Here is a 23,090-nt window from a genome sequence, read left to right as displayed (position 1 = left end):
CTTTTATATCATCAAATAATATTTCCACAAATCAAACTTTTAGAAATTGTCACGTGGTTTCCCAAATTTTTTTTGACTTGGTTCATTTTTTTTTTCCAGTTTTAACGATAATATTAATTAATTTTTATTAATTAAGTTTAATTGATGACATGATTTTGTTTTCCGTTATCCGTTAATGTATTATCGTGCTTCCTCTTTCAGTGTACTACGGGTTATTCTGGGTTACGTCTGAACAGATATTTGATAGTTGACATTTTCGAATTATTGTAGTTAATTTACCACGTTGTATGGGTTATGTGATGTTTTATTTAAAATTTTAATAAAGAAAAAAAATTTACTGTTAGTTGATTAAATTATATTTATCTTTCTTCGTTGTAATTCATATTACAAAATTGTTTGGAAATTATTCATATTATTTTTTAGTATATTTTGCTTACAATATTTTTGATAGTAAAGATAAAACATGCTAGTAACATTCTAACTGAAACCATAAGTTTCCTCTTTTCAATCTATGATATATATACTTCTATTATACCATTAAAATTTGATATTCTACTTTAACCTTGTTTAGGCTAGTGCGTAACATTATATTATATCAACTAGAATTGGACACGTGATAGAACACGAGTTAACATTTATTTTATTTATGTTGTAATTTTTATTTAAAGTGTTATATATATATATATATGATTGTTTTATTTGTTTTAAAAAAACTTTTTTTTTTGCTCAAACATTGTGCCATGAAATCATATGTTGAATATAACTTATGAAAATAACATCTATTTTGTAAGATCTATTCTAGTAGATCTAGATTTTGACCCGCGGTACACTGCAGTTCAAGTTATTTGATAAAAATATTAATTTATGTTTGTTAATTTTATTTGATTTGTTTAGCTTTTAAAATTATATATTGTATTTTGATTGTTAATTATATAACTTAACCTACACTATACCGCATATTAATTATTTTGTTACAGTATTAATTAATCGGATTTAATTAGATACATCTATTAATCTAATATTCATATTGTTAACAAAATAATGAGATGGTATTTTATCCATGTAGCACCAAATTAATGACATTTTAAGTTTCTATTAATATCTACTCAAACATGTCTAGCCATATAACCCGTCGTATGATATTTTAATTCGTTGTACACCGCAAATTAAACTTCATAAAAATCTAAATGTATTTTTAAAATTTAAAATATTTTAATAAAGTTTTTTTTTAGAAATTGAACTACTTATAATATTTGAACTTCTTATAAAGTTTAAATATTATTAATATCTTAAACAGTTATAAAAATTAAATGTTTTAATAATTAAAATATTAATAATCTTTAAAGTTTTTAAAAAGTTCACAAAATAATGAGATGATATTTTACTCGTGTAGCACCGAATTAATGATATTTTAATTTTCTATTAATATCAGCTCAAACATTTTACTCGTGTAGCACCGAACCCGTCATGTGATATTTTAATTCCTATATATTATTAAAATTTAAAATGTTTGAATAATTTTATTATTTTAGAAATTGAAATACTTATAATATTTGAACTTCTTATAAAGTTTAAATATTATTCATATCTTAAAATTTTTATAAAAAGATAAATGTTTTAATAATTGAAATATTAATAATCTTTAAAATTTTTAAAAAGTTACACATTTGAATTTTTAAATTTATTAAAAGTTGAAATTCTTTAAAATAAAGAACCATAATAAAATGCATAAATTTTTTAATTTCAATGCATGATAAATAAGGTTTATGCTCATTCGTATTCAGAATCATTTTGGTCTCTTTTTTATTAATATGACTTTGAATCTTTGACTAGTTTTCTTAGGTGATGTAGGGCATTTTGTATATATTTTTTATTCATCAGTTGAGCAATATATGTCTGTTTAAAAAAAAAAAAATTACATCATATGCAGAAAAAATCATAAATTTTATTAACTAAATATATTAGATAAAAAAATAAAATAATTTAAATATAGACCATAAAATAAATGTGAAAGAAGAATCACATATTTTTGTTTTAATTAGGTTAAGAGATTTCCTTATCTTTTAAATGTTACCTATAATTGATTTATATGTTACTATAATTAACTAAATTCATACTATCCTTACTTACCAAAATTCAGACTAACCCGTATATTATGATACACGTATGTCACAAGTTTATAACCAAAAAATCATAAATATACCTATTATATAGTCTACAACAAAATGACGTGTACTTCCGTTTTATTATATAAGGGATTCGTTATTTTTGCAATTGCCCTTTATATCAACTCATATTTCATGGTCATAGGAGTTACATAAACTATATAAGAGTTACAAAAATGCAATAATTAAATATTAATATATTTTATTAATTATTATAAATTTAATTGTCATTAATAATTCATTTCGATGCTATAAATACTATGGATGTGAAAAAAATATCAACATAAATAAAAATAATTATAATTGCAATTAATAAAAATTTAGTAGGTTAAATCATTGATATAATTATAAATACGGGGTTACAAAATATTTGATAGAATATGTAAATTAGTAAAATGTGTGAGAAAATTCATAAAATAAATTTATTGTGAGTAAAGAACTGGTTTTTTGTTTGAAAAATAAATTTCAAAATTACTATAAATATAAATATATGTAAATAATTTTAAGCTAATTAAATTATAATTTTAAATTACATTTAGTTTTCGCTATTAACGAAATATGTATTCAGCTAGTTCTCTATAAATATTTATAAATTTTATAAACTACTTAGTTTATTTTAATTAGAATGGAATTGCATAATAATTTAAAAATCATATGATGTGAATTATTTATGTTAAAGTGAATAAATAACACAGATATTATTATTGGATAATATGATACAAAAAATAGAAAAAATATATTTTAACCCTTAAAAATATACACAATTTTTGTGTAAAATAATGTCAATGCGTGCCACTGTTCTAGTAGTATACAAGATATTTAACTGGTTGCCGATATCCAGTGCCGGTTTAGATAGGGGACAAGCGGTGCGACCGCCCCGGATTCATAGATTAAGGAAATGAATAATTTTTTTTTTATATTGGAAAAAAAAAATTTGTAAGATAAAAGGGGCGCAAAAAAAAATAATGTAAGATAAAAATGTATAAATAAAAAATAATGCAAGATAAAGGAGCACAAAAAAATAATGTAAGATAAAAGAGGTAAAAACAAAATTTGTAACACAAAAATAGTCTATTCAAATATGTTTTAAGGATTATTTTTATGAGTCAGTAATCAAAAAGAATCTTTATCTTCCATAATTATCTCAACAAACTCCAACAGTAGAACGCAAATAAATTTTTGTAATCTTCTCAAATATTTATATATTATAAATCTATATTTTTTTTTAACATACAGTAAAACCTCTATAAATTAATAATGTTGGGACCAAGACATTTTATTAATTTATAGTGATATTAATTTATCTATAAATTAAAAATTATTAATTTACAGTGTAAATTAATAATTATTAATTTATAGATATATTTTTAATTGTTTATTTTTTTTTAAATTATGAATTGGAACAATTATAGCAAAATAAGATTAAACTTTCGGATGTTATAAATTTTATGGTTTAGGAATTGAACTTGTAATATTTATAAAGCATTATTGACAATAAATTACAAATACTATAAACAAATTGACTTATACACATGACATACATAAATTCAAATTTATGAATAATAATAATATTAATTCTCATATTTTAATAATCTGTCTAATTATCAAATTGTAAATGATGCATATCTAAAAATTAAAACTTTAAAATTTAATTATTTGTATGACATGTTATAAAATATTTTAGAGATATCATTATAGTTTGAAAATACAACATTACAAATGTTCTATAGAAATGAGTTTTATGAGAAACATACACTATTATATATATATATATATATAAATTTACATCATTATTAATTTATGATATTATTGGGACCATATTTTACATTGAGATTTCAAAAAAATTATTATTTTATTATCTTATCGAATATTGTTAATTTTTACACTGGCCTGACTTGGGACCAGCAAAATTTATTAATTTATAGTGATTATTAATTTATAGAGTATTAATTTATAGAGGTTTTACTGTATAATAGAAGTTAAAAAAAAATTTGGTCTTTCATTTAAAAAAAAAATTGCCGAGTGACCCCTAAAAACCTTAGCCGGCACTGCCAATATCAAATTACAAATAGTATACAAAATTTGGTATACAAGATATTTAACCGGTTGCAGATATCATTGTAACGGATATTTCGTCAGCATTTTTTATTTTTATTACAACGACACATGTGGACGAATAGAACCATGATCAACAACACAGTCTGTAATGGAGGCTATAAACTATTTACTCTAAAAATGTATTATTATTATTATTGTTTTTTTTGTCAATCAAAATAAATTATTATCTGTCTTTTTCTTCATTCTTTGTGACTTTTACTCAAATTCTGTAACGAGGATGTGAGATGAGGATGAGACCCCAAAAATTCAACTGATTCCATGGATACATATTTTCAGAGAATATGAGCAAGAAGATAGTTGAAGATTCATCGTCAACCTTATGGGTTTTCATCAACCTAATGATCATTGGTGTTGTCTGTGCTCAAACATGCTTGGAAACTGGTTACTTCAGACTAGAGAGCCTTTACGGTATTAACCATCGACTCATCCTTACCTCTCTTCCCACTACAGTCTCATCTCAAGACGGCTTCTACGCGTCCTCTGTTGGTCAAGATCCGGAGAAATCTTATGCTTTAGGGATGTGCATCCCTGGCGCTGACTCCAACCTCTGTTCTGTTTGCGTCAAGGCTGCGTCAGATGGGCTGTTACAGAGCTGTCGTAATCACAGGGAAGCTTTCTGGTGGCGTGGTGATAACCAGACGCTCTGTTTCGTCCGCTACTCCAACCGTTCCTTTGTTGGATCTTTGGATTTGGAGCCGTCGTTAGTTGTGAACAACTCGAGAGAATTCAAGGGTCTGAATTTGACTGAACTCGTTGACCATATGATAGCAACAGCAACTTCTGATTCGTATGCGGCTGATTCAAAAGCTTTGGGGGATTCTCAAGTTGTGTATGCATTGATGCAGTGTACTTCGGACATATCTTCAGATGATTGTAAGACTTGCCTTCTCCGAAGCTTAAGCGAGTACCAGTCATGTTGCCTTGGGAAGCAAGGAGGTGTTGTTTCACGGCCTAACTGTTACTTCCGGTGGGATCTTTATCCATTCTCTGGAGCTAATTTTGGTAGAAACACTCTGCTGCCTCCGTCTTTATCTCCGCCAGTTAGTCAGACAGAGAAAGGTAAGAACTTAGTTTAAGACATTTTGTGATGATGTTTTTGCTTTTGTGTAACAACTGATGATTTAATCAGGGTTTGCGCAGATAAAACAACGATTACGGCTGGGAAAGTTGCGGTTATTGTCACTGTATCGTTTTTCTTTGTTGTCCTGGTTCTGCTACTTGTTTGGTGTTGTTTTTGGAGGAGGGGAATGGTACAAAGAGGAACCGAACATGGAAGTGAGTTCATGTGTTGCTCATCAGATCATTGGTGTTTTCTTTTTTCGAGAAAGAGACTCTTAAATAATCTACTTGTGTTTGTTCAGATGTCACAGCTTCAAGCTCACTTCGATTTGACTTTAAGACGATTGAAGCTGCTACAAATAAGTTTTCCGAGAGTAACAAGATTGGTCGAGGTGGATTTGGTGAAGTTTACAAGGTGAAAAAGTCTTTCATGGAATCAACTAGATTGATCAGGTCACAGATTGTTAAGTTGTTAACTATAGCTAGTTACTGGTGATAGGGTATGTTTCCAGACGGAACAGAACTGGCTGTAAAGAGGTTGTCTAAAACATCAGGACAAGGGGATGAAGAGTTTAAGAACGAGGCTGTTCTTGTAGGCAAGCTTCAGCACCGGAACCTTGTTAGGCTCCTAGGATTTTGCGTGGAAGGAGAAAAGAAATTACTCATTTACGAGTTTGTGCCCAACAAAAGTCTTGATTATTTCTTGTTTGGTAAGTTGCAAGTAACCAAAAATTCTTTTATAATCTTAAATTATGTTGGTGATGTACACAGTCTGAGTATTGTTTTGGCCTTGTGCGTTTTGTTATTAGATCAAACAAAGCAACATCAGTTGGATTGGGCTAAAAGATTCAAAATTATTGGAGGGATTTGTCGAGGGATTCTTTATCTTCATCAAGATTCACGTCTCACGATTATACATCGAGACCTCAAAGCCAGTAATGTTCTCTTAGATTCTGATATGAACCCGAAAATTGCAGATTTTGGCATGGCAAGGATCTTCCGAATAGATCAAACTCAAGCCAACACGAGACGGATCGTTGGGACCTAGTAGAGCTCTACTGAATCAAATTCATAGTATACATAATTCACTTATCTTTGCTGCAAGTGAACCTAAAATTTAAATTTTGGTTTATCTTGTTTTCCAGTGGTTACATGCCTCCAGAGTATGCAATGCGAGGACATTTCTCTGTGAAATCCGACGTGTATAGCTTTGGAGTCTTAGTCCTTGAAATTATAAGTGGAAAGAGGAATAGCAGCTTTAGTAGGAGTGAAGGTGGCATTGACAATTTGGTCACATATGTGAGTTACATATAAAATAAAGTTGCTTAAAGATCAAAGTCAAAATATGTGATCACCAACTAAATATGTGATAATTTTCTCAGGCTTGGACACTTTGGAGAAATGGTTCGGCAGTAGAACTAGTGGATGAGTCATTGGAAGCTAATTATCCGAGGCATCAAGCCATTAGATGCATACATATTGGTCTGTTATGTGTTCAAGAAGACCCTGCACACCGTCCCAATTTGTCAACAATCATCCTTATGCTTGATAGTAACACAATGTGTTTACCGGTGCCTCGACAGCCAGGATTTTTCTTACGCAGCAATCCTACTAATCGAAATCAAGAATCTATCGGTGAAGGATCAAGCAACTCTTGTTCTGTGGACAATGCAACCATTACTGATATATATCCTCGTTGAACGTTAGAACCAAATTAGCTCTTTTTTTTTTTCTTTTTTTTTTTTACATTTATTAACTCAAGAAGCAGATCCGATCGAGCCACTTAACCCAAGCACAATTCCTATTGAAGGGGATTCAATGTTATCTTAATCACACTAAAGATAAGTTGACTAACACTATGGTCTACTCATCAAAATATGAAAAGTACCAATATAAATGTAGGAGCCTCATTGGTCCGTCTAGTAGTTGACTAAAGGTTAATTACTTTTTCTACATTAGGTATTAGGTTCTGTCCTCAGATTAAAGCTGTGAAATGGTCCGTCCATGGACCATTTGGGCGAGTCCATCTGGACATTCTTTTGCATGCGCCAAAGTTGGACAGTCCCAAATGGACAATGGTCCACAAAGTGTCCATGCCCATTAAGACCATTTCCAAATAGTCATGACCATGGACAACCCATTTTTTTTTATTGTCATTCACTTATAAAATCTGAATTTTATTTTTGTTATTTTTTTTGCTATTCACTTATAAAATCTGAGTTTTATTTTTTTTATTTTCTTTTATAAAATCTGAATTTATTTTTGTTGTTATTCACTTATAAAATCTGAGTATTATTTTTGTTATTTTCTTTTATAAAATCTGAATTTTATTTTGTTGTTTCTTTTATAAAATCTAATTTTTTTTTGTTATTTCTCTTCTAAAATTATGAGTTTGGTGGAAAATTACGTAATTACAGTTTCTCCTCAAAACCAAAATTAGAGAATCCACATTTTTTGCCAAAACCGTAAAACTGTGTTTTCCCGCCAAAACCGTAAAATTATGTTTTTCCGCCAAAACCGTAAAATTATGTTTTTCCGCCAAAACCGTAAAATTATGTTTTCCCGCCAAAACCGTAAAATTATGTTTTCCCGCCAAAACCGTAAAACTGTGTTTTTCCGTAATGCGAATTATTGCAAATTCTTGGAGACTCATTCGCCGTGGTCCTTCTTATAAGGTTAGAATTGTCAACCGTGAATATGGTGCTTGTAAAACTTTCTAGCATAATCTTTTTTGATGCATGTAGAACTGTCAACTATGGGGCCGTCTGTGAAAGCACCAACCGTTAATAATTGTAGGAATCAGATTTGGCTGTCGTAAATTTGATCATTTATACTAGAGGGAAAAAAAAGATAAACTATATTTAACTGATAACTGTATTAAACGATAAAAAGAAACAACCAATTTGAAAAAGTCCAAGTCTAACACATCAACATCTAGAATTGATAACATATCCAAATCAATATATAATAGATAATGTTTCATCATGCATCCAGAACTTTGTGGACAACGTTATAGTCAAACACCAAGACGTAAGGGTAGTAAATTAAGAGTATACAATGTTGTCCGTATAATCCCAAACAAGAATATTCAACGAGGAAGAGTAATTGTGATGGATGAGTCATCAATATTAGACTCTGAGACATATACTGCATTGGTGGTTTCGGATTCATCTTGATTAGGAAAGCTATATCCTGGTTGGTGAGGATCTGGTAAGCTCATAGTTCTACTACAAAGCATCATTACAATGGTTCCCATTGTTGGACGATCTGCAGGATCTTCTTGAACACATAGTAGGCCGATATGGATGCATCTTATAACTTCATCTTTCTCACAACTCTCCCTTATTGCTGGATCCGCCAGTTCTTCAGCAACTCCTTCTTTCCAAATTCTCCATGACTACATATATGATTAACCCCACAATGTTATTTATCATCATTATGGAAATAGACTTGATTAATATAATTAAGTTGATGGTTTCTCACATATGAGGCCAAGTCGGAATCACCATCAGTTTGGTTGAAGTTGTTATTCCTCTTGCCGGTTATTATCTCAAGAACTATAATTCCAAAGCTATAGACATCAGACTTCATAGAGAACTGTCCATGCATTGCATACTCCGGAGACATGTAACCACTGCAATTTTATTAAACTTTTATAAACCATGATATATAACAAGGATAATATCAATATGCGACACAAATCATCACTCACAAGGTTCCAACGATTCTGCTTGTATTAGACTGGGTTTGGTCCATCCCAAAAATCCTTGCCATCCCGAAATCTGCAATTTTGGGGTTCATATCGGCATCCAAGAGGATGTTACTAGCTTTAAGGTCACGATGTATGATCCTGAGCCGTGAATCTTGATGAAGATAAAGAACTCCTCGAGCAATCCCTCCAATAATCTTGTGTCGCGTTTTCCAGCTCAACTCACTTCGCTTTGAAGGATCTGCACCAATCCATACACACAAATTAATATATATATATATATATATATCTAATGTGACCAATTAGCCTTTAGCTTTTGTCTATAATATGAACTAAGAGACTAAAATAAAGTGATCAAGCAAACCAACCAAAGAGGAAATAGTCAAGGCTTTTGTTTGGGACAAACTCGTAGACGAGTATCTTCTCTTCTCCTTCGACACAAAACCCGAGAAGCCGTACGAGATTCCTATGCTGAAGCTTTGCTACAAGAGTAGCTTCGTTCTTGAACTCATCCACTCCTTGTTCTGAAGATTTTGATAGTCTTTTTACAGCAACTTCTGTTCCATTTGGTAGCATACCCTCATAAACATCGCCAAATCCTCCTTGACCAAGCCTGTTACTGTCAGAGAATTTGTTTGTCGCTGCTTCAATCGTCTTAAAATCAAACTGTAGAGACCCTGCGCACCCACCCATACACAACAATATTTTTCCTGTGAAACAATATTCTAGTTACAAATATAAAATTTTGGTTGTGCCTGAAACTAATATTACCGTCATCAGAAGCAGAACCGTCATAGCTTCTCTTTGATCTCTTTAAGAAGTAAAATTGAACAGCTACGAAAAGAAGTAACGCAAAAACAATTGGCACAACAATTGCGATGATTAAAGAAGTCGAGTTTCTATAACGTCTTGATTGCGGTTGTGCCAACGGTGTGTTACGAGAGGCCGTATCTGAAATTGGCGGTGGTGGTGGAGGAGCTAAGGTTTCTGAGTAGAATGGGTAAAGCTCGTACCTTACGTTACAACTTGGAAGAAGATTCCTTCCACCAACTTGCTCACGAGGCAATCCATCAATGGCTCGTCGAAGACAAACGTTACACTCATCACTAGTCAGATCAGGCGTGCACTGAACCAACCCGTAGAATCTTTTGGACGGTGTGAAATCCGCTCTCCTTAGCCCGAACTTACGAGAACTATTCACGGCGATCATCGCCGCCTCGTTCATGGTTGAGTTGAGAACTTCTCCGAGCCGGTCTCGTAGGTCAGCTGTTACGTTGTTGGTGTTGGTCAACAGAACGCCAGGACTAGTCGCCAACGTAGAGAGGATGTTCCGGTCGGAGTATCGAAGCGTGCAAGGGTTATACCAAATCGTAGCCTCTTTCTGGTCAGGACAACGTGTGAGAGCATCGTCGGCGGCGTAGAGAGCATTGTCGCTGCAGATTTCGGGAATGATGTCACCACGGCAAAGGAAAAGGCCTGTGACAGTGTCGGAACCACTCCCGACCGTGGCGCTATGGAAACCTGTGGCGTAAGAAGCGTTTGGGGAAGAGAGAGTAGATAAGAGTGATTTGAGGTTGGAGAAGTAAGTGCTGTTTCTTGTGAAGTTTGCTCTGTTTCCACAGAAGTGACCGATGTAAGGAGGGTCTTGTCCTGAAGCGTGGAAGATGGTTAAGAGTAAGTAGAAGAAAATGAAAATAGGGTAATTTGACATTGCCTTTTTTTTTTTTTTTTTTCCTTTCTCTTGTAGTTGAGGTTTGTAAATTTGTTAAGAGAGATATATCCTAAGACGATGAGATCAACAGAAGAGTTATAATTTTCAAGAAAGTAGTACTATGGAGTATGGAATGGAGTCGTTTAACCAAAGAAAAGAAAAGTCAAAGTCAACTTTTCTTGCAATTATTTGAGTTTGGAGTCAATTCTTTAGTTCAATCATTTTTGTGTTGTTTTTTCAAAAGAAAATATCCATGATTTATGTTGGCATGGATGTTTTTTTTTTTTTTTTTTTTTTTTTTTTTTTTTGATAATAATAATTGTGAAGACTTGAATTGAATGATATGAAATTTTCAAATCGTGGCAGGTATAAGAATTCTTCAAGATTCTCAATCTCTCTTTTGGATTATCATATTTGGATTTGAGAAAAAACAAGGGAACCATATTTGGATTATCGTCCGCACGTTGATCTTAATTGTCAAAGATTCACAAATTTTATTGATTTCCTTTTAAATTTTTAAAAAACCTTTCGAAATAGATATGCTGATATAGGTAAAAAAAACACTAATAAATCTTTTTGATTTCATGATATCTCCATATTTTCTCAAAACAAACGAATTTGATTATGTAAATCTCCATTTTTCGCATTTTTGAGGATTTTTTTGTAGATAGAAATTTGGATTATATTTGCTTAAAATTTATTGTTGAGAGTTTTTAGGTAATTTTTATAAAAGAATTAAATCTACATCATACTCTTCATCGAGTCGTAAAGCAGATATATAATCTCGTTAAATTATTATTATTTATTTTTTCAATATGGCAAATCAATTATATATATATATATATATATTTATTTTTTTTCAACCAAACATTAAATCCAAGGTTGTTGTCCAAAGCGGTGGGAAAGAGTTTACAAAAGAAATTTCATAAACTAAAGATTTTGAATAACGAGCATGACAATCTGCCCTCACATTTGACGCCCACGAGATTTGGATAAGAGTGAAGGAGGGAAAAGATAATCTGAGGGAATTAAAATCATCCAACACATCCGAGAAGGCGGGCCAATTGTCGGGAGACTGCTCCATCGCGACTAACTCTAAACAATCCGACTCAAAATTTTGACATTCAACACCAACCGCCAAGAGGGACTCCATAGCCCAAATCAAGGCTTGTAACTCCGAGTGTAGGGGTGTAGGGCTGCGTCTAAGACTCCATGCTCCTAGGAGTAGCAGCGTCGTATCTTCACTATTACAATACCACCACCCCAGACCCACAAAAGAATTTGAACCTTTCCATGATCCATCAAACTGACATCGGGGAGAAGTGTAACGCCCCAACCGCCACCTCTTAGTGGGCCCCATGTCCAATTCCAGTCCATGGGCCCACCTTTCTTAATGGGCCTCACGTCCTCTCACTAGGACTGTGAACCCGGTAAGTTTGCTACGTCTGGGAGGTTTTAAAGCCTTGTTACCGTCCCTACAAATTATCACATGATCATTTCCTGTGTTTTGTCCTCACTCGCACAGTTCCGACATTCACTTCCCAGAAGGTTACTCATCCTAAGACTACTCCAGCATAAGCACACTTAACTTTAGAGTTTTCTCAGGACACTTGACCAAAAAGATAAGTACACTTTGGTGACATAGGTGGCCAAATCATTTATTTTATTAAACCTCTTTGCATGTTTCTAAAACCGGGATGTCAAAAGAAGGATCCCGTACCTCCAAAGTTGGCGAAGAATCCAAGTATCTCACAGAGAAGGACTTGTCCTCCTCCCACATTAATTTATTATTTGCCGCCAATCAATTATATTATATAATCAAAATTTTACATGATATACAAAACCATTCAACTTTTGAAACAAATAATGGAAATTAAACATCATTTCGATTAAAAAGTGAAAATGATCCTGTTTTCTAAACAGAAACTTTATAGACAACCGAAAAAATATATTAAACTTTCTTTTATATATTTGTAAAAAATTAACAACTTATAAATGAAATTTCAAAACGTTTTCTGCATCACTCTGATTAAATGTATGTTGCTTGAAATGGATTTCTGTCATGTTAGTTTAATATCCTACACTTTAACAAAAAAAAAAAAAAAAAAAAAATCCTACACGGCTACACATTGTTACCGGTTGATACTTAATACAAAATGTATATTTACTTTCACCGATACAGGATAATACTTGGGTTCATCTCTAGTATTGAACCTCTTTATTCATTCCATTAAAATAAGAAAACAATATATATATATATATATCATTTTTCAATAAAAAAACCCAAACTTCTCTTTATAAACTAAACCAATATATAATTTCGTTCTAATTGCACCTTATTTGTAAACCCAAACCGATATATAATTTCGTTCTAATTGTAAAATTTAAACCTAACCACCTTATTTATAAACCCATACCGACATATAATTTCGTTTTAATTGTAAAATCTAAAACTTAATTCTCATTTATAAATCCAAACCGATATATAATCTTGTTTGACTGTAAAATCTAAACCAAGACAATATTTAACTTTCCTTAAATAAAAATATACAGAATTTGTTTTTTTAATGTTTTTTGCTTTTTAATTTAATTTTAATTTATTTTTAAATAAAGTATTAAATAGAACATTCTAATTGGTTCAGAAGAGAAGGATGAACCAAAATTCTTTGTAGACTTGAGTCTAGTTTAATTAATTATCATATCACCACACTTAACTATGGAACCACTTTTGTTTGATAAAAATATTTATATTAAAAGCAAAAGTTAATATAAGTTGGATATTATTAATACGTCTGTGAGAATTCTGGTGTCAGTTTTATATATATTTTTTCCATTGAAACTTGTTATATATAACATATCGATCTTAAACCAAGGATAAATCGAATAATCTTAAACCTGGAGATTTTGAGTAAGGCCTAATAATGGGTTTGTGGGCAAAAGGTCACAAAAGCCTCCAAACCGACCTCATCTTCGAGCTAACTTCATCTTCAAAGCGACGTACTATATAGAAAATAAAAATACACAAGATCGAACATAAGAGGAAGATTTCTTTTTCTGGCCTAAGGAAGTTTTACTTATTTTGTAACCTAACTATTTCATATAAATAGGAGAATTTGTCCCGTATGAGAATAATACAAAAACCTTAGTTCTAAAATTCTTCTTAAGAAGAAACCTAACTTATTTTTCAAGAGATTTCAATTCTTATTTTGTTTTAGCTTTGAATCGAGTTTTTGAGAATAATTGTTAATTGAATTTGTTTTCTCTTTCAAACAAATTCATTGTATGAATATTTGATTCCACCAAACTATCGTAAATATTATATCAATGTAATTGTGCACCGAAAAAAAGATCTATACAATGTTATAAGTACATACAATAGAACCTCTATAAATTAATATTCTTTAAACTAATATTTGCTATAAAATAATATTTTTTTTTTCGTTTCTGAGTTGGATCAGCGTAAAAAATGACACAATTCAATAAAATAATAAGATAATACTTAAAAAAAAAATTATATGTAAAAATATGGTCTCATAAATATTATAAATTAAAAATGATATAAAATAAATATATATATATATATCTAAGAAAATTTAATAAAATATGATTCTATTGTTTTTTGCCTATTTTTTAATTTGTATTCTTATTGGAGCTCATCTATAATCTTTTATTGCATCAAACAAAATTTGTGTTGTTTTCTCAAATTGTAAAAAAATTATGGCATGTCATAGGCGCGATAGTTGCTTCTTTACTTGTTATTGGTTATAAAGATACTGTAATATATTCTTGGACTTCATCATGAAAGATAGTAACATCGATTTCTTCTAAATTCTGAACTTCTAAACATTTATTATTTTCACCTGAATAATCTAGTAAACTATTGACATCCATCATATTATGCCAAAATTATAAATTAAGAAAATTTTATAAAAGTAAAAATTATAACAAAAGTATTTTATTTTTAAAAGAGAATGTTCAAATATATGAAAGTGAAAAGATGTCTTTATAAAATTAATATTTTATTAATTTATCGATTAATAAATTTTTATAAATTTATAAAATTTTATGGTTCCAACTTTATTTTACTGTAGGTACCAATTTTGTAATCATCAATTGTTCTGAACTTCTAAGGTGTTGATTGGTTCTCCCGTTTGCGGTTACATTTTTTTTATAATTAAAAATAAATCAATGATACTGAAATATTTTTTTATATATCTTCTACCTAACTATTTTATCCATTAAAGACGGGAGAAAATGAAGTACGGATACGATTGAGGAGATTAGAAAATAAACAATTATACCAGAAAATAAGATTTCAATAAACAATAACCGAGAAAACTTGATGTAAATTTAATGGCATATCGCACATTTAAGTTCAAAAAAATCTAAATAAATATAAAATTTCATCAGAAAATCTAAGAAAATAAAATTATTTATGAAAAATATTAATACTAAACACCAAGAATTCTTCTCAACTATCGCTTCAATATGAAATTTATTTGTTTTCTGAATAATTATTTTAGTATTTTTAATAAATTTTAATTATAAATCAAGTTTAATAAAAAAATTGGTGTTTTAAAACATTTATATAATTATATATTACATTTATTATGTTTTAACTGTTATTGCATCCGTTGGTCAACTAGTCGTAAAACTCCTGTAAATACACCCATTTAAAAACGCTAAATCAGTCATTCAAAACGCTTAATAACGCTTAAAACCGCAACTATCCACTTCCACAATTTTCTATAACTGCAACCGCAAACGATGCGGTTGAACTAATCCGGTCCATGGTATCACATGTAGTGTTATCATGTCGTTTTCTCGTAAGTAACGCCTAAAAAACATTTTAAAATTATACTTCCCATAATAGTGCAGATCTAGTATAATAAAATATGATGCCACCCCAAGTACAAAGAAACACATCTATCCGACTATCTCTCTACATATTTCTCTCCCACTTCTCTCAACGACCAAAATGTTATATTCTATACATATTTTGACTTAACAAAAGTAGCAGAAAACATCAACTGAAAAGAAAAAAATAATTATAGAAAGAGAAAAGCAAAAGAGCAATGGCGATAAGCTTCACAACCATAGCTCTTTTGACCCTTTCACTGTTACTAATTTCCTTGTCTCTCGGTGTCGTCACAGCAAAAGAGTCGCATCAGAAGGAAGCGGAGTGGACGATGTACGAGCAATGGCTTGTGGAGAATGGGAAGAACTATTACGGTATCGGAGAGAAGGAGAGACGCTTCATAGTCTTCAAAGACAACTTGAAACGCATTAAAGAACACAACTCGGATCCGAACCAGAGTTACCAACGCGGGTTGAACCAGTTTTCGGACCTGACAGCTGATGAGTTTCGATCTAATTACTTAGGAGGGAGAATGGAAAAGAAGAGCGTATCAGATGTAGCGGAGAGGTATCAGTACAAAGAAGGAGATATTTTGCCTGATGAAGTAGATTGGAGAAAGAGAGGAGCAGTGGTTCCACGAGTTAAAACACAAGGAGACTGTGGTATGATTTTCAATTTTCTTGGCATTATTTGATTTTATATTGCCACTGTGGTTGAGATATATAATTAGCGATTGATAAATATGTAGGAGGCTGTTGGGCGTTTGCGGCGACTGGAGCGGTGGAAAGTATAAACCAGATCACAACCGGAGAATTGATATCTTTGTCGGAACAAGAACTCCTTGACTGTGACAGGACCGACAACTTTGGATGTATTGGAGGTGGAGCAGTATGGGCTTTTGACTTTATTGTTAGTAACGATGGTATAGTAACAGATGAAGTTTATCCTTATACTGGCAATGATACTGCAGCGTGCAAGGCCATTGAGGTTTGTAAAAAACCAAACATAGATGATGATCTTTTTATTTTAGACTCAATTTTGGTAACTTGATACTACCATATTTGTCTTTTAGCATTTCGTCTAAAATCTATTTTACGGTATAGATGCTTAAGTATGACCTCCCTCTCTATGCTTTGTGGTAATGATTCCTCTGGCATTACAACCTTTTGGTTCAACCGGAGAAGAGATCAGGGATCATTTATTTTTCGTTATTTTTTTCGGGAATCACCTAAAATTTCAACTAATCTTTTTTTCATCTCTGTTTTGATTATGCAGATGCCTACCACCCGTGTTGTTACCATTAATGGCCGTGAGGTTGTTCCAGTGAATGATGAGATGTCTTTGAAGAAAGCTGTTGCTCATCAGCCTATTACTGTTATGATATCAGCAGCAAACATGAGCGACTACACATCAGTAATTTCAATTGAAATTGTCACCAAAATGCTTGATTTAATTTTTTTTTTTTAAACCCCAATACTAAGTTTTTAAACCCCAATACTAAGTTTTGATCATATATTCGTTTTGGTTTTTCTTGTGTTTTTTCTCAGGGTGTGTATAAAGGACCCTGTAGTAACTTGGGGGGAGACCATAATGTGATAATCGTGGGGTATGGAACATCATCAGACGAAGGAGACTACTGGCTTATTCGTAATTCATGGGGACCAGGATGGGGAGAAGGCGGATACCTTAGGCTCCAACGCAACTTCCATGAACCAACCGGGAAATGTTCAGTCGCAATGGCGCCTGTATACCCAATCAAGTGGAAATCTTCATCTGATTTATTGTCCCCAAGTGTGTTTAAATTGGTTCTTTTATTTGCTTTTCAGTTAATTAGTTTGGTCTTTCTTTGAGATAGACTTTATTGGTGTTCAAGCTCGATCCACAAGGGTCCGTGTTGTTACTTTTTTAGTAACCCAGCGCCTACTAACATACATTGAGCTTCGTTTTATTTGTTCTTTCGGCTTTTGCCAAGTATTTGAGTTTTAGCTTCTGTTAGTCTTTTGCAAAAAAAAAAAAAAAAAGCTTCTGTTAGTCTATAATAATGATAACCATGGGATGGTCTTTATTTTCTGCGGGTTTTTTCTAGAGTTGATCTTAATGGTTTCAGCTGTATAAGTAGAATTGTTAGTTGTTTCTTGTTTCTTGTTTATTTTTTTTAAGCAAAAAAAAAAATGATTCGTCTCAATTCTCAAACCTCTCACTTTGAACTAAGCTCTCATTTTAGTTCTTTAGAATCCTAGCTTTCTTGCCTTCCAAAGACTTTTGAGATTTGGACTCCAGTCAAATATACATGTAATTGAAAATACATATATTTTCAAACCGTTAAGGAGATTTGGAAATGCACCAAATCTTTGGAAATTTGAAAATGTCTATATTTTTACGTTGCAAATCCGTGTACTGTAAACACAAAATAATCTCCTTCATCTGATGAGGTAACCACACGATTTGGTGGATATTCATATCATACCCCAAAAAAAAAACTCTTTGAGAGGACTGGCTAAATTTTGCAGCAAGTTAAAAGCGTTAAAGACAAGAAATGTAGAGTTCTAAAGAACTTAGCTGTTCTCGTCAAAAACAATCTCGTTAGAGCTACAATGAGAGCTTAGTTCAAGCAAGAGGGTTGAGACGAATATATAATTTTTTTTAATTAATGTTTAATTATGTTCAAAAGAAAAAAAAGTTTGTTACATATGAATGCAAAAAATTCAAACAAAGATCATTTATCCTTGAACTCTTCTGGTTCCAAATCAACACTGGATTCCATCTTCGTATTTAGAGTGGCCTCAACTGTTTAGTGTGCTTAACCTGTTTCGGATATTCTTGTCAGATCATTTTGACCAGCTTGCATGTCGGGAACGGCTGTTCCCATGTCTCCTACTGTTTCGTTCACTCCATATGGAATGAATTGTGGTTTGAAAAACGTACTGTATTCTTTATTAATTTATAACAACCAACAAGAAACAACTAATGATTCTACTTGTACAGTCAAAAGCAATAAGATTAACTCTATTTACGTTTCTATTTATTTAGGTCATAATTAGAAGAAAAAAAAATTGAAAACATTATGTCGTATGTATATACTTCGAAAACGCTAAATAAAATTGTTAACATACATAAATTATATGTATACTAATACTTATACATAAATTATATGTATACTAAACATTTTGTGGTTAGTACGTATACTAATACTTTTTAAATTATAAATTAAAAACAAAAATATTATCTTTGTCAATTGGAATAATCAAACTTGGGGAAAAAGGTGTCATCACCTAACTAATTACAAAATATGTTATTAGTGCTTTAATCATCTACATGAACTAAAACATATTTTTACATATAATCGAATCAAGTGAGCCCCTAATTTTTTAGTGGGTAGCACAAAGGTTGATATTATGTTTAGGCTGAACAAAAAAAAATTACACATGACACACAGTAACAGTTCTATTAAAGATAAAGTTGATAGAACCTAAATCATAAAGTTATATAAACATATAAAAATTATATAAAAATTTATTTTTATTCTTTTTGTTTGCGTACATGTGTAAATCATAAAGATAAAGTTAATAAAACTTTGTTTTTATTCTTTTTTGTTTGCATACACAAAGTAGTTCACTATTCTTTAGTCTTGATCTCTTGTGCTTTTGTTAGGTGCAATGCAAATATGTGTACATCAATAAATCAATCTATCATGTCTTTTCCCTTTCCAGCAAAGTTTGTCAAATCAGCACACCATTAGTATGAAGTCTGAAGTAAAAGTTGTAGATTAAAAGTCCTACACCTAGAATGTCTAGCACTCATGGCAAATAACCTTTGATATAAAGACAAAACAAGAATAAAATAAAATGAGTAATTTAAGTCAAAAATAAAATAAGATGAGTAATATTCTGCATCCACAGTCCCAATTATCATTTTGAAAATTAGCGAAACTGAAAGACAACCAGAGCGGAAACATTATTTTTGAAATTCTTGATAGGTGTAATATTTTGCATCCACAACTAGTTTCTCAAAAAAAAAAAAATCGATCTTATGGAGGTCCAGGAAAACACTAATGATAATTGATGAGGTAGGAAATAGGCCATTTGATTTCTAGAATATAAATTAGAAACGACAATTTGCTAAAACTATAAAATAAAATTATGATTAATTTTATTTTATATCTTTGGTTGAAGAACAACATTACTGTAATTTCTATCTTTCTATCACCCTCAAACCCTTCATAAAACAATAGTGAAATTAACAACATTATATTTTGTTTGGATTCTGTTTAATTATAGGAAGCTGAATTTTTATTCAATGTAACAGTGACGGAAATACAAACTCAGCGTGGGTGGAGAAGAAGCAGGCGTCCCTAGCATACAATAACTTCAAGTGCCACTCAACATCAGCTATTGGAGGTGTCAAGTAATATTAGTAACAACAACACAAAGCTCAATTGTTTGTTTTTAAAGACATTCATTTGATTTCTAACCATTCTCTACTTCACTCTGTCATAATTTTCAAGATACCGTGTGGAGCTGGTCGTTCACGACGGCATAACCAGCAGGGTCTTTGTCGTCTTTGATAAAGACATGGTGAAGTTAACCAACATACAAGCAACGACGTTAGCTTCGCAGATGGTGTACACAAAATGTGACATAAGGGAAGACCGATCAAAACAGGGGGACAAAAAATAACACAAATACAAATGATCATGGTCACAAAACAAATACGGGATTAACCTAATCTGGCAACCATTTACACAAATAAGGTAAAAGATGCAGACATTTAGAACACAAAACAGATACTCAACTAAGAGTTCCACATTTAGTTCCCCACAGAACATCAATGTTTGTAAAAAAAATCGCCCCCAACAAAAGCTCCCCCAAACTATTAAAAAAGAGCAAAAACAGAACTATTTCAAAATCAATATAAGCGCAAACAAAAACTAACAAAAAAAAAAAAGAAAAAAAAAAGAGAAAACAGAAATCACAATTAATCAAAACAAAAACAGAAACGGCCCTAATGAATCAAAAACAAAACCGACCTCCAAAAAGTAACAATTAATTAATTAGAGAATCAAAGGTAAGAAGACACTTAAATAATTTGAAAACACAACTCGAATTAACAGTTCCGTTCAACGAAGAAACCAGGGAAGAACCAATTACCCACAAGCGAAATGCGAAGCCAAGGCGAAATCAACCAAACAAGCGAGAAAATAATACTGTTCAGCATCGATATAATGGATAGTTTAAATTTTGAGCTCCAATCCTTCTACTGTCCTCTAGATCGGAAAATGAATTAACTCCTTCCCGTTCAAATAGAGATAATATTAGGCCTGAAGAGATAATTAACTCCTTCCGGTTCAAATAAAGATAATATAACATCCTCAAATAAATAAAATCCACAGTTGACCCAATAGACCACTAGATTTTGAGGCCAAAAAGGATATTTTGGCCCAATCAATGTAACAAAATAAAAAACCCACCAAAAAGCCTAATGTAAGCAATTTGAAAACATTATTAAAAACTAAACAAACTCACAATCCCAATGTAAGACAATGAGGAAAGCATTGACAAACAATCCTCACACATTGAGTTAAATACAATAAACAATCAATCTAACCAAACACAAAAAAAAAGGAAAAAAAAACAATTACAACCACAAAATCAACATATACAATAAAACCTATACTTAGGAAATTTAAAAACATGAAATACAAAACCAAATTTCAAAATAAACACAACTAATTACTAACAAATTTGTAAAACTTCTCACTATAATCTACTTAATGCAACAAAAACACCAAATAAAAACAAAACCACAATATAAAAACAATAGAAACAAAGAAAAGAAAGTGAGTACCAGATACACACAAAAATTTAAAATACAAAAAAATTGTTTTAAAAAAAAACAAAACAAACCATAATCTAACTACCAGAGAAAAAAATTAGACTAAATTATACTAGCTGAAAAAACATAGAGGAAAAAATAAACCAACAATAGAGCAAAAGAAAACATACTAACAACATAACCTGACGGAAAGAGGAAAATACATAACCAAAAAACAAATTAACAAAACAACCGAAATAGCCACCCTCATCTAACTCCCGCGCGTAGCGCGGGTCAATTCTAGTTTCTTTATATAACACACAAGACTCAAAAATGTTACTACGGTATATTGTAGGATTTGTTTTTTGGTAAAAGAGCGGGAATCTCCCTATTGTATTATTTAGAAAAGGAAAGTAAACAATTACACGCATATTTTTCTTATCTGAGGCTGTCCAGCAACATCTTCATCCAAGATCAATGCCAAATCCAAAGGAAAAACATCTAAAGCATGAAATCCTAAGCATAAAGAAAACGCATAGTTCGCTAATCTATCAGCAAGACGATTAACTTCCCTATACACATGAGAAATTCAGTCAATCCAGTCTTTTGTAAGAAAGCCATGGCACAACCGTACCATGAAGGACAGCGGATGTGTTGCGCATATCCCTGTCATTAAGTAACCCACTACCAACTCTGAATCAACCTCCAACTCCAACCGTGTGGTTCTCTTCTCCCAAGGGACATAGAGGCCATAGTACACTCCCCAAAGTTCCACAAGCGGAGCTGTACATATACGCCACACCATTCACCATTCTCATTACGTATCACACCACCCACCATTGCTAAACCCAGATTTCCATGAGACGCCCCATCCGTATTCAGCTTATACCACCCCACACCTGGCAGTTCCCATTTGACCAATCTGTCCACTCTCAATCACTGTCTACCCTGACTCCTTCCTACTGCTCTAGCCTGAACGACCTCTTTAACCATTCCTTTAATGACCTGCACCCGGTCCTTACAAAGCCGATTATCCCCAAAGACATTACCACATCTCCATTTCCATCCCCACCAAACCCCAATTGCAAATGTTGTTGCCTATGGATACTCGCCATACTTAACTCCATCACACAATTTTGTAAAAAGCCACTCCAATACAAATTGACTAAAAAATACTTGTCTCTTCCGCATTGGGACTAAACGCGTCCATATACCCTCCATTGCAGGACAATCACGAAGCACATGTATAATAGTCTCCACTCCTCCATTACAGACGGAACAAATATCAGTATCACTAAGATGTCGTCGGTAGCGCTCATGGTTCGTCATGATCACTTGGTGTCCATTAGCCAAAGGAACACGCGAATCCACTTAGGTACAGTTACTTGCCAAATACGCTCATAAAAAATCCCCATGGCAGCCCTTGGTGTAGAGTCTTGACTCAAAAAATCATAAGCAGACATTACACTAATCTGCCCATCTGTTGTTCCTCCCCACGAGATTATGTCCTTCACCCCTATGAAACTATCTAGTACTATTGAAGCCAACTCAAGTCGTTGTGTGTCAGTTACATACGGACCAATATGATTAATATTCCAACTCCTCCCTGCAATCCATAGCTCCCTCACTATCACAGCTTCATAATCAAGAGGTAAGTTC

The 23,090-nt window shown here is 32.0% G+C and overlaps 3 protein-coding genes across 4 annotated transcripts; 2 read left to right on the top strand and 1 right to left on the bottom strand.

The window, feature by feature from the left end:
• Positions 1-4,302: 4,302 nt before the first annotated feature.
• Positions 4,303-7,196, top strand: LOC104780258 (cysteine-rich receptor-like protein kinase 10). Of its 2 annotated transcripts, none has more exons than XM_010504761.3 (7): positions 4,303-5,342; positions 5,424-5,558; positions 5,645-5,757; positions 5,842-6,052; positions 6,152-6,389; positions 6,488-6,641; positions 6,725-7,196. In XM_010504761.3, exons 1-7 carry the CDS (start codon positions 4,565-4,567, stop codon positions 7,040-7,042), a joined length of 1,947 nt encoding a protein of 648 aa, XP_010503063.2. In that variant the 5' UTR covers positions 4,303-4,564; the 3' UTR covers positions 7,043-7,196. The 2 variants fall into 2 exon arrangements, with proteins under 2 accessions (XP_010503063.2, XP_087366317.1); XM_087510191.1 differs by having other exon boundaries at positions 4,340-5,342; positions 5,413-5,558.
• A 1,086-nt stretch (positions 7,197-8,282) lies between these two features.
• Positions 8,283-10,993, bottom strand: LOC104780257 (cysteine-rich receptor-like protein kinase 10). Its single transcript, XM_010504760.3, has 5 exons — positions 9,823-10,993; positions 9,420-9,728; positions 9,055-9,292; positions 8,826-8,976; positions 8,283-8,739 (listed from the first exon to the last, which is right to left on the bottom strand). The coding sequence occupies exons 1-5, from the start codon at positions 10,760-10,762 to the stop codon at positions 8,431-8,433; spliced, it is 1,947 nt and encodes a 648-aa protein (XP_010503062.3). The 5' UTR covers positions 10,763-10,993; the 3' UTR covers positions 8,283-8,430.
• Positions 10,994-15,657: 4,664 nt separating this feature from the next.
• On the top strand, positions 15,658-17,608 carry LOC104780256 (putative cysteine protease RDL3). The gene is made up of 4 exons (XM_087510193.1): positions 15,658-16,282; positions 16,369-16,607; positions 16,896-17,033; positions 17,168-17,608. The coding sequence occupies exons 1-4, from the start codon at positions 15,838-15,840 to the stop codon at positions 17,468-17,470; spliced, it is 1,125 nt and encodes a 374-aa protein (XP_087366319.1). The 5' UTR covers positions 15,658-15,837; the 3' UTR covers positions 17,471-17,608.
• Positions 17,609-23,090: the final 5,482 nt, after the last annotated feature.

The sequence above is a fragment of the Camelina sativa genome, chromosome 4 (assembly GCF_030686135.1).
Source record: "Camelina sativa cultivar CO46 ecotype springtype chromosome 4, ASM3068613v1".
Taxonomy (NCBI): domain Eukaryota; kingdom Viridiplantae; phylum Streptophyta; class Magnoliopsida; order Brassicales; family Brassicaceae; genus Camelina; species Camelina sativa.
Note: the sequence above shows the minus strand (reverse complement) of the source record. Positions and strands in the feature narration are given on the sequence as shown.